Here is a 10172-nt window from a genome sequence, read left to right as displayed (position 1 = left end):
CGCCGGCTGCAGCTGGCCCTGGAGGGGGCGCCCTCGCCGAGCGCGCGCCCGCGCCCGCGCCGCCGCCCCGGCCTCCTCCCCGCCCCGCGCGGGCGGCCGCGGGCTCCCCCGGCCCTCCCTCCGGGCCGCCCCCGCCCGCCCGCGCGCCCCGCCCCGCGCCCTCCCCGCTGCGCAACTCGCCCAAGTTGGCAGGCTAGCCCGGGCGGCGGCACTCGGGCGGGCGCGCGGCGGCGGGCAGGGCGGCGGCGCAGCCCCGGCGGGCGGGCGGGCGAGGAGCGCGCGCCGCAGGGAGCGCCCGCGCCGGGCGGAGGCGGCGGAGGCGGGGGCGGCGCGGGCCCCGGCCCGGGAAAGTAAAGTTGGAGCGGGCGGCTGCGCGCGGGGGCCGGGAAGAGCGGCGGCCCGCGCCCCGGCGCGCCGAGCCGTAGCCGGCCGGATGGGAGGCGCCGCGCCCGGGCAGCCGCCGCCGCCTGCAGTCGGCGCCCCGGCCGGGTCCCGGGGCCGCGGGGCCGCTCGGGCGCTCGGGCGCCGCGTCGCCGTGGGCTCGCGGCCGGGGCGATCCCCGTGAGCGGCCGAGGGCGGGGCGCCGCGAGGCCCCGGGCGCCGCCCGCCCCCCGCGCCGCGTCGCCACTCGCCCTGGGCGCCTCCTGCTCGGCACTTGGGCGCGCGGCAGCGGCGGGAGCCCGGCAGCCCCGCTCCCAGGCGCGCCGCCCGCCCGCCGCGCCACCACGGCCGGGCGCCGGCTGCAGGTGGCCGCGGCTGCCGGCGGCGATGCGGGCGCCGAGCCGGGCTGCGGGGCGCGCGAGCTGCAGCGGCTGCTCCCCGGCTCCGGGCGGGACCGCGTAGCTCGCGGGAGGACCATGGCGTCCCCGGCGCTGGCGGCGGCGCTGGCGGCCGCGGCGGCCGCGGCGGGCCCCAACGCGAGCGGCGCCGGCTACGGGGGCAGCGGCGGGGGCGCCAACGCCTCGGGCGGCGCGTGGGGGCCGCCCCCGGGCCAGTACTCGGCGGGCGCCGTGGCGGGGCTGGCGGCCGTGGTGGGCTTCCTGATCGCCTTCACCGTGGTGGGCAACGTGCTGGTGGTGATCGCCGTGCTGACGAGCCGCGCGCTGCGCGCGCCGCAGAACCTCTTCCTCGTGTCGCTGGCCTCGGCCGACATCCTGGTGGCCACGCTGGTCATGCCCTTCTCGCTGGCCAACGAGCTCATGGCCTACTGGTACTTCGGGCAGGTGTGGTGCGGCGTGTACCTGGCGCTGGACGTGCTCTTCTGCACCTCGTCCATCGTGCACCTGTGCGCCATCAGCCTGGACCGCTACTGGTCCGTCACGCAGGCCGTCGAGTACAACCTGAAGCGCACGCCGCGCCGCGTCAAGGCCACCATCGTGGCCGTGTGGCTCATCTCGGCCGTCATCTCCTTCCCGCCGCTCGTGTCGCTCTACCGGCAGCCCGACGGCGCCGCCTACCCGCAGTGCGGCCTCAACGACGAGACCTGGTACATCCTGTCCTCCTGCATCGGCTCCTTCTTCGCGCCCTGTCTCATCATGGGCCTGGTCTACGCGCGCATCTACCGCGTGGCCAAGCTGCGCACGCGCACGCTCAGCGAGAAGCGCGCGCCCGCGGGCCCCGACGGCGCGTCCCCGACCACGCAGAACGGGCTGGGCGCGGGCGAGAACGGGCACTGCGCGTCCCCGCCGCGCCGCGCCGCAGACGTGGAGCCGGACGAGAGCAGCGCGGCGGCCGAGCGGCGGCGGCGGCGGGGCGCGCTGCGGCGCGGCGGGCGGCGGCGGGGCGCCGAGGGGGGCGCGGGGCCCGGGGCGGCCGAGCCGGGCGCGCTGGGGGCCGCGCGCTCCCCGGGCCCCGGCGGGCGCCTGTCGCGCGCCAGCTCGCGCTCCGTCGAGTTCTTCCTGTCGCGGCGGCGCCGGGCGCGCGGCAGCGTGTGCCGCCGCAAGGTGGCCCAGGCGCGCGAGAAGCGCTTCACCTTCGTGCTGGCCGTGGTCATGGGCGTGTTCGTGCTGTGCTGGTTCCCGTTCTTCTTCAGCTACAGCCTGTACGGCATCTGCCGCGAGGCCTGCCAGGTGCCCGACCCGCTCTTCAAGTTCTTCTTCTGGATCGGCTACTGCAACAGCTCGCTCAACCCGGTCATCTACACAGTCTTCAACCAGGACTTCCGGCGCTCCTTCAAGCACATCCTCTTCCGACGGCGGCGCAGGGGCTTCCGCCAGTGACCCGCCCGGCCCGGCCGCCTCGCCCCAGAGACACCCCCGAAGGCCCCGAGCGCGGGGGGGCGGGGGGGTGCTGGCGGGTGGGGGCGCGGCGGGGTGGGCCGAGGGCGCTGGAGACCGCAGGGCCTCCCCGGGGGGAGCGGGCAGGAGAAAGGGGAGAGCCCCTCTGCCTTCCCGCCCCAGCCGGGGGCAGCTGCCCAGGTCAGCTTCGGGGACCTGGGCGGAGGGCGGCTGTGACATCGGGGTGTCCATGGCACAGGCAGTCGGGGCCCCGGCTCCACCAGTCCCCACCCTTCTTCTCCGTCTAAGCAAGGGCTGACTTTTTCGGGACGCACAGGGGCGACTGCCGTGGGGTGACCAGGAAAGAGGGTACAGACAAGCTCTGGTTACTGAAAGTATTTAAATGTTTGCCAAAAACAACGACAGCCAAAACAACCAAACTATTTTCTAAATAAACCTTTGTAATCTAAGTGCTGGCTGCCGCCGTGAGTCCTTAAGCGGGCAGGTGGGGGCAACTTCCAGACCCCCTGCAGACCCCCTCTCTCCCCCTCCCCACCCAAGCACCCTGGGGCGCTGGGTTCCAGGGGTCCCTCTTGCAGAACAACGAGGGGGTCTCTTTTCAAGTTAAAATCCTCCTATGCAGAGAAAGCACAGCCCCTCAATTCTTGTGCTAAGAGCAAAAAGAGGAATTCTTGGGGTCAAGGCCAAGCTGACTCCAAATTTAGATCCTGAAGGACTGTCCTCTCTGCTCCCCTGTCCCTGCCCCCCCCCACCCCCACTGGCATCCAGTGCCCCTCCCCAGGCCCGGGTAGGGCCCAGGCTCTCCCCCCCACCAAAAGCTGCCCCTGGAGGAGGCAGGGTGGGGTGACCTGCTCCGAGGAAAGGCCCGCCCAGGGCTGGGATGGGTGTGGGGCCAAGGCCAGCCCCTAGACCCCTACCGGAGCAGAGCCCCTCGCTGGCTGGGCCTGGCGAGAAGCAAGGTTTAGCTGAACTGCCCCCAGTTTCTTCCTCGTGACCCAATGACAGCCGCCGAAGGCTGAAAGCAGGGGGTGCAGGGGCCTGAGTTGGGGACCCCTGGCGGCTGTCCCTGCGTAGCAGGGTGCTTGGACCTCACCCCATGTGGAGGGCATCCTGGGTGCCAGGTCCTCTCGGGGCCCCCCAGATACCCCAGCCCCTCCCCTCATAGCCAGAAGCCCCCGGGAGAGCTGGGGTGGGGGGCAGGGGCAGGACATGAGCCTGGGAAGCTGGTGGGGACACTTAGGCTGGGACCCTCCAATCCTCCCTCTCCTCTTGGGGCCCCCCGGCCTCACCTCTCTTCCCCCCACCCCTGCCCACCCAGCCCGCTCCCTCCTGGAGCCCACTCTGTCCTGGAGAGAGGGTGGCCTAGGGCCTGCTTTGCCCCCTCCCAGCCCTGCTCCCGTGGCCTGGTGGGACCCTGCTGCCATGGGAAGGCTGCGCTAGCCTCAACAAATCCCTGCCCTCTCTGGGCCTCGGTGGCCCTGGCGAGAGGTGGAGGGGGCGGCTGGAAGCCCCCCAGGCCTACCCAGGCCTGCCGGTCTGGAGTCCAAGCACAGACCAAATTGGGGCTCCCAGAGGTGGGCCCTGGCAGCACCATCCCCCGAGAAGGCGGTGCAGTCGGGAGGCCTGGGCAGGTCTCCTGGGGCCGGCGCACCCTCAGGAGAGGGACCCCAGACCCAAGGCCTCGTACTCTCTGCCCCGGAATCTGCATTTCACCAGGCTTGTGGGAGCGGCCCGAAACTTGCACCAGAGGGGACACGGGGCCCCACTGAGGGTCATCACAGGGCCCTCCCAGCCCACCTAGTGAGTGGGGCGCTCGTAGCGTCCCCTGGGCTGGTTAGCGTGGGTGGGGGCAGCGGCAGCTCGGGGTGGACAGACATGCCAAGGCCACACGAGGGTGGGGCCAGGTCCGGTGGCTCCATGTCCACCGTCAACCAACGTTTCCACCTGCCCGCTGCCTCCGGGGGGTCTGGAGGAAAGAACAAGGTCCCTAAGCACAGGGCAGCCCCCCGTGGAGGAAAGAGCCTGGGGGGCGCAGCAGATCGGGGAGCAGTGCGTCTTGGGACACGGTCTGCAGAGGGCCGTGGTGGCGAGGGGCAGGGCGGGCGCAGGAGAGCCGAGGCGGGCCGAGCGCCGCGGCGGGGGTGCGGCTGGGGACCACCCTTCCCCCGGGGTGGGGGTGAGGTGGCCCGGCCCATCGGCCACCTTTGAGGACCTGGGAGGGGGTGGCTCTGCAGGCCTCGGGGCTGGAGGGACCCCGAGCTCCTGCGTGCTGCTTCCTCAGCACTCTGTGGCCGTGGCTGTCGCCCCCGAGCTCCGGGGCCTCCTGGTGTGATGGGGTGTCGACCCCCCAGGGTGCTCGGGGGCTGGCCCTGAGTCTGCAGCAGGTGCCTGGCCCACGGGGGATGACGACGTGTCCCCCAGGGCTGCCGGGGTGGATGCTGTCCGGGCTTGGGCCGCCCGCTCAGTGGTGCCCGCAGGTGTTCCTAAGTGCTGCCCAGACAGACTCCTTTCAGCCGGACAGAGACAGGAACAGCCCCCTCAGCCGCGGGGAGCTCGGGCGGGGGCCTTTGGTGCACCTCGGTTTCCCTTTCAGTGAACAAGGGCGCCGACATCCAGCCGGAGGTGCCGGGAGCACGGCCTGCTCCTCCTCGTTGGTCCTGGGTTGTTCCCGGGTGTTGAGCCGTCCTGCAGGGTAGGACAGAGCGGGCGCTCAGAATTTGTCCCCCTGTCTGTCGGTCATCCAGCCGTCTGTCCACTGCACGCCCGACCTTCCTGCGGGGGCTCCCCTGCCTCAGGGACGACGCCTTGACCCGATCTGCTCTCACCTTTGCACCCACTCCACGGCAGAGTCAACGTCAACCCGGTCCTTGACGGGGAAACTGAGGCCGGGAGGTGACTGTCGGGCCAAGACTGGCGGGGGTGAGGGGGAGGAGCAAACCCCAAACCCAGGACGTCTGTCTCCGAGAGCCGGGCTCTGCCCGTCGGGACGCTGGGATGCTCTCCTCGGGCTTCGCCACCTGCCCTGCAGCCTCTCCCGGTAGTTCAGGCAAAACCCCCCAAAAAAAAACACCCACCATGGCGAGCTCCAGAAGGTTCCACCCTGCAGGAGGGGCTCCCGGCTCGAACCTGTCCCCTCTCTGTGCTCATCTGAACCGGGCTGGAGACGAGGGTGGAGGCAGTGCCTACAGAATACACAGATCCGTGGTGTTGTGAAAAACGAATTTGTATTTTAACTCAATTGCTGAGCCTGGAGAAAAAGAAGGAGAAAAGAGAATAAGATCATCCAACTATTCCATTACAGCTCAGTCAGGAATTCAAAAGAAAATATTGCTGGGAGCTGCTGGGCCGGTCTGGGCCCTGCCAGAGGCGTCCCGTTCACAGGCCTGCGCGGCTGGGGGGACGCGAGGAGGCGGCTCTTCCCGGCGCGGCTGGCACGGGCTGGAGTTTTCTGCCGCATCGGTCAGCTCAAGTCGTGCAGCGCTGCGCGGCATCCAACGCCGGCAGGAGTCCTGAGCCTGCTCGGCCACAGCCTTTTGCCTCCCCGGGAGGCGCGCAGAGGCCCCGTCTGGCGGTGGCAGCCCGCGGCGGCCCCCGCGTGCGGGGGAGAGCGGCTGAGGCCCTGCTCGGGTGCCCACCTGTCTGGGCGTTGGCCCGAGTGCCCCTTGGACGGCTGGGGACACCCAAGGGGCTCTGGGGCTGGATGGGGTGGGGGCTCGCACGGAGGGCGGGGTCACTGCTCGGTGGCAGTGGACGCTCAGGACCTGGGGCTGAGGAGCAGCGCGGGGTCAGTGTGTTCCTGCAGGGGGTCCCACTCTGGCTCTGCTGCGAGGGGCCAGTGGACCTCAGCTCCCCCCCAGCCCACCCACCCCTGAGGAGCGGTCTCCCCATTTGCCCAGCACAGCAGGACTGATGCCGCAGAGGGTGAGGAGGGAAGGAGCGTGGGGGACCGGGTGGGGCGAGGGCCGGTTCGGCTGCCCCCGCCTCACGGGACCCAGGGCGGGCTGAGCCCACCCGGTCCCCTGCCATCTGTAAAGGGGGCTGCATGTTCCTTCCTGACTGGGCCACGGGGGCTCCACGGGGCAGGGTGTGGAAGACGTGGCCTCCCCAGAGGGGGCAGGGCGAGCGCAGTCCCCCTCGGATCCTCCAGGGCGCAGAACCCATTGCCAACTCTGGGCCGGGAGAAAGCCCCGGGGACCCAGCGAGAATTTCTCTCCTACCAAAAGGCTTTGTGGCTGCTCCAGTGAAGGCCACGGGAAGAGGAGGCTCAACAGGGAACCGAGCCAGGCAGGGACAGAGGGCGCTGGCCTGTAGAGGCTGGCCTGCTGGTGTCACATGCTCGGGGCTGAGCACAAAATGTGCCTGGAGCTGCCTGGCAGCCGTGAAGAAAAGGGAAACAGGACACTCAGTGTGTTCTCATGGCCCGAGGCAAGACTGCCAGAAATAGAGACCAGGGCGTGGGTGGCCAAACTGGGCAGTGGCCAAACTGGGCAGTGGCCCTGGGCTCCTGGGCTCCTGGGAGGGGCACAATCCCACAGGTCTCCATGACCCTGGAGAATCTGCCTTCCTGGGGAGGGAGATGGCGCTTGGGGGACCTGGAGAAGCCTGGAGGTGCGTTGTCACCACAGTCCCTAGTGGCGTCGGTGTGGCCGAGCCCCTAGCCCCCTCCCCGTCCAGCCCCTGTCACTGGCTGCATCACATGGGGCCATTTATTACACATAGCTGTCCCCACCCTGGGCCAGCCCACAGGTGGACAGCCCTGGCGGCAGGTTCCAGCCCTGAGTCAGACCGGGGCCCTGGGACCTGGCATGTCCAGCCCAGCTCCGCAGTGCGGGGCCAGAAGGAGCCCCTGGGGTCCCAAAGCCAGCCTGGAAGAAGCCCCCTGAGACCCCGGGTAAACCACCCTCCGAGGCGCTCAGGGGCCCACCCTCCTCTCCAGCCTCACCTCCCACCCGGCTCAGGCTCTGTCCCCGCGGGGGGCACCCTGGAGAGGTCCACGGGGAGCACCTGCCTGTGGGGACGCAGTGTCGTCCTGGAAGGCGGCGGCCCCCTCGGGGCTGCCCTCCCTTCCCCACACGGGGGTCCTGAAAGGATCGCCCGAGGCCTCCAAGCCGGGGAGCCCACCCTGGCCGGAACATCGCACCGCTGCGCGGGAGCCGGGTGGGCGCCCGGCCCCGAGGCACTCAGCCCTGGGGGCGCCGCTGTGGGGGGAGGTGGAGGGCGCGCTGTCGGGGCGGGGGGTCCCAGGCCGCGCCCCGGGCCGTGGGCTCTTCCACTATGCGCAGACCCGGCTGCTGAAGCGGCGTGTTCAGATATGGGTGGGCGGATTCTCCCCCACCGAATTAGCTCCCAGCCACGCGCGTCCTCTGGAACAAGCTCCACGTGGCCTGCGGTAGGAGAGTCAGGCCCCTCCCAGATCGCCAGGGGGAAGGGTTGGAGAGGGGGCTTCCATTTCGAGGACCCCCTCCGCAGCTCACAGGCGGGAGATCCCCCACATTGATACTAACGATGGGGCATGGCTGTGGTCCAGCAGCTCTGCTGGCCACGCGGTCCCACTGCGCGCCCACCGCGCGCCCACTGTGCGCCCACCACATGCCCACCGCGCGCCCACCGCGTGTTGGGCAGCAGTCCGGGGGCTCTGTGCCTTTGACTCTAGCGAAATCGCTGCTCCCATTTCACAGACGCGCAAAGCGAGCTCCAGAGACAGAACGGGGTGAAGGGCTGCGGGGGCGGGCCGAGTCCCGAGCCTCTGTGGGGCCCCTCGCTCGCGGCCTCGCGGCGGCAGCAGTCACCGCCATCTGCAGAGGGGAAGGCGGAGGCCCCGAGAGTAGCGGGCTTGTTTCCTGGGTGCAGAAGCTAATCGCCCCCCTCTGAGCTCTTCTCTCCTCCTTCACGGGGGACCTGCTGTGGACTTGGTGTTGAATCAGCAGGATCAGATGGCGCCCCAGAACGACACAGTTTTCAAATGGCTTCATTATTTTTGATGTCCTAACACATCAGCTGCCACCGACAAACGGCCACCTTGCCACTGCCCTTTCACTGTGCGGATAGGGGGCCGGCTTTGTTTTTATTTTGTTGTCTTAGAAACGATTCGGAACAGTAGGGCAGCTTCTAAAACTCGCCCCACCCAGGATATAAAAAAGGCCAAAATGTTTGTGGTGAAAAATAACCCAGGCCCCCGTTTCCTCGAGTGTGCTACCGCCGCAAATCGAATCGAAAACAAAGTCAGTCCTCTTGTAATTGGTTCCAATGAAGCTGCTACTCAACATCGGGCTGTTGCTGTTTCTGCAAAGACTCAGGCAGGAGACAAACAAGAGTGTGCTTCTCTGGGCCTCCATGTCACCCGGGAACCTGAAGGACCAGCAAGCGCTCCATTTGCAGTGGCTGGGGGGATCTGCAAATGCGGGAAGAAGGGTGCCCGTTAGGATGTGCCCGGGATGGGCAGGGGAGGGCAGCTGGTTTGTGTTGTCCGCAGGTCCTGGGGTCGAGCCCCTCTGCAGCAACGGGGGAGGGTGGGGGGTGGCTCCAGGTGCCACCTTTGCCACCCGGGTCTGGGGTAGGTTTCTTGGGGTTGCTAAGGCTCCGGAGCCCCGAATCGGGTTTGAAACTGACCTGCGCCGTGGAGTCCTGAGCCTCAGTTTCCCCCTGTGGACAGTGGTCACAGGCAGCCGTGCCATGGGACAGGGCTTTTTGTGAAGGGCGGATGTGGCCCTGGGGCTCTTCCTGAGTGGCCGTAAGCAGGAGCCAGAGTCCTTGGGCAGCCCTGGCGCAGGGCCCCTGCATTGCTACGTCCAGGCTCCAGGCCCCCGACCCCAGCAGGCCCAGGCCTGGCCAGGCAGCACGTGTGGGCTGGTCACCTGAGGCCTGAGGGCGGAGGGCAGGCACAGGGGTCCCAGGCCCTCGAGGGAGGCGAGGAGGCCCTGGGGAGCATGGTCAGCCGGGGGGCGCCCCATTGGGGGGGTGGGGTCAGGAGGCCCGTGGGGCCACCCTCTCACCCCCTGCGCACCGCAGCCCAGGGAGGGCGGCTCTCAGTAAAGGTCGGGAGAAGCCGCTAGGGAGCAAGGGCACAGCCGCCAGATCGGGGTTCAGGAGCGCCAGCCACGGTCCACTGAGCGGTGGGTGCAAGGGGGGCTGGACGGTGAGGGGCGGGCGGGCAGGCTAGGTGGGCGGGGCGGGCGCGAGAGTGCGGGGGTGGACGGGAGGTGGGCGGGGCGGATGGGCGATGGGCGGGGCGGGCGTGAGTGGGTGGGGCGGATGGGCGATGGGCGGGGCGGGCGTGAGTGGGCGGGGCGGGCGTGAGTGGGCGGGGCGGGCGTGAGTGGGCGGGGCATGGACTGGGCGGACGCGAGAGTGTGGGGCGGATGGGAGGTGAGCGGGGCGGGCGCGAGGAGGGCGGACCAGGTGGGTGGGGCAGGCGTGAGGGGGCAGGGAGGATGGGAGGTGGGCGTGGCATGGGCGTGGCATGGGCGGGGCCGGCGCGAGGAGGGCAGAGTCCGCGCTCTGCAGCTCCCTTCCTGCACCTCCCTTTCCTCCTGTCCATCCAATGGGGCCCAGGACGCGAACACCCAGTCCTGGGTCCCCTGGGAGGCTGGGCGCTCTTAAAGTTCCCGGTCCCTCCTTCCCCTCTGCGTAAGGAGGCCCCTTTGGGCCCCCAGCACCAGGGATGCCCTGGCCCACGCAGAGACGTGGATGGTTGTTGCTCAAAGCACCCTGGGGCCACCGGGACCCTTTTTCCCGATGGGGCGCACAGAGGGCCCTCGGGCCAAGTTAGCAGCACGGGGCTGTCCTCCGCCCGGCGTCCCGCTGCTGGCTCCTCCAGACAGGGAGAAGAGCCTGCGGTGGGGAGTCGGGCTCTGCGTTTAGGAAAGTGACACGGCAGACTCGTTCCAGACAGAGCGCCCAGGCATGGGACCGGAAAGCACCCCCAGACCCCGACCC

The 10172-nt window shown here is 69.7% G+C and overlaps 1 protein-coding gene across 1 annotated transcript; it reads left to right on the top strand.

The window, feature by feature from the left end:
• Window positions 1–264: 264 nt before the first annotated feature.
• ADRA2C (adrenoceptor alpha 2C) lies at window positions 265–2686 on the top strand. Its single transcript, XM_004450951.3, has one exon. It carries the CDS (start codon window positions 858–860, stop codon window positions 2217–2219), a length of 1362 nt encoding a protein of 453 aa, XP_004451008.2. The 5' UTR covers window positions 265–857; the 3' UTR covers window positions 2220–2686.
• Window positions 2687–10172: the final 7486 nt, after the last annotated feature.

The sequence above is a fragment of the Dasypus novemcinctus genome, chromosome 1, assembly GCF_030445035.2.
Source record: "Dasypus novemcinctus isolate mDasNov1 chromosome 1, mDasNov1.1.hap2, whole genome shotgun sequence".
Taxonomy (NCBI): domain Eukaryota; kingdom Metazoa; phylum Chordata; class Mammalia; order Cingulata; family Dasypodidae; genus Dasypus; species Dasypus novemcinctus.
Note: the sequence above shows the minus strand (reverse complement) of the source record. Positions and strands in the feature narration are given on the sequence as shown.

What these genes read in the sequence shown, in the direction of transcription:
- ADRA2C (XM_004450951.3), top strand. Translation starts at nt 858, where the DNA reads ATGGCGTCCCCGGCGCTGGCGGCGGCGCTGGCGGCCGCGGCGGCCGCG.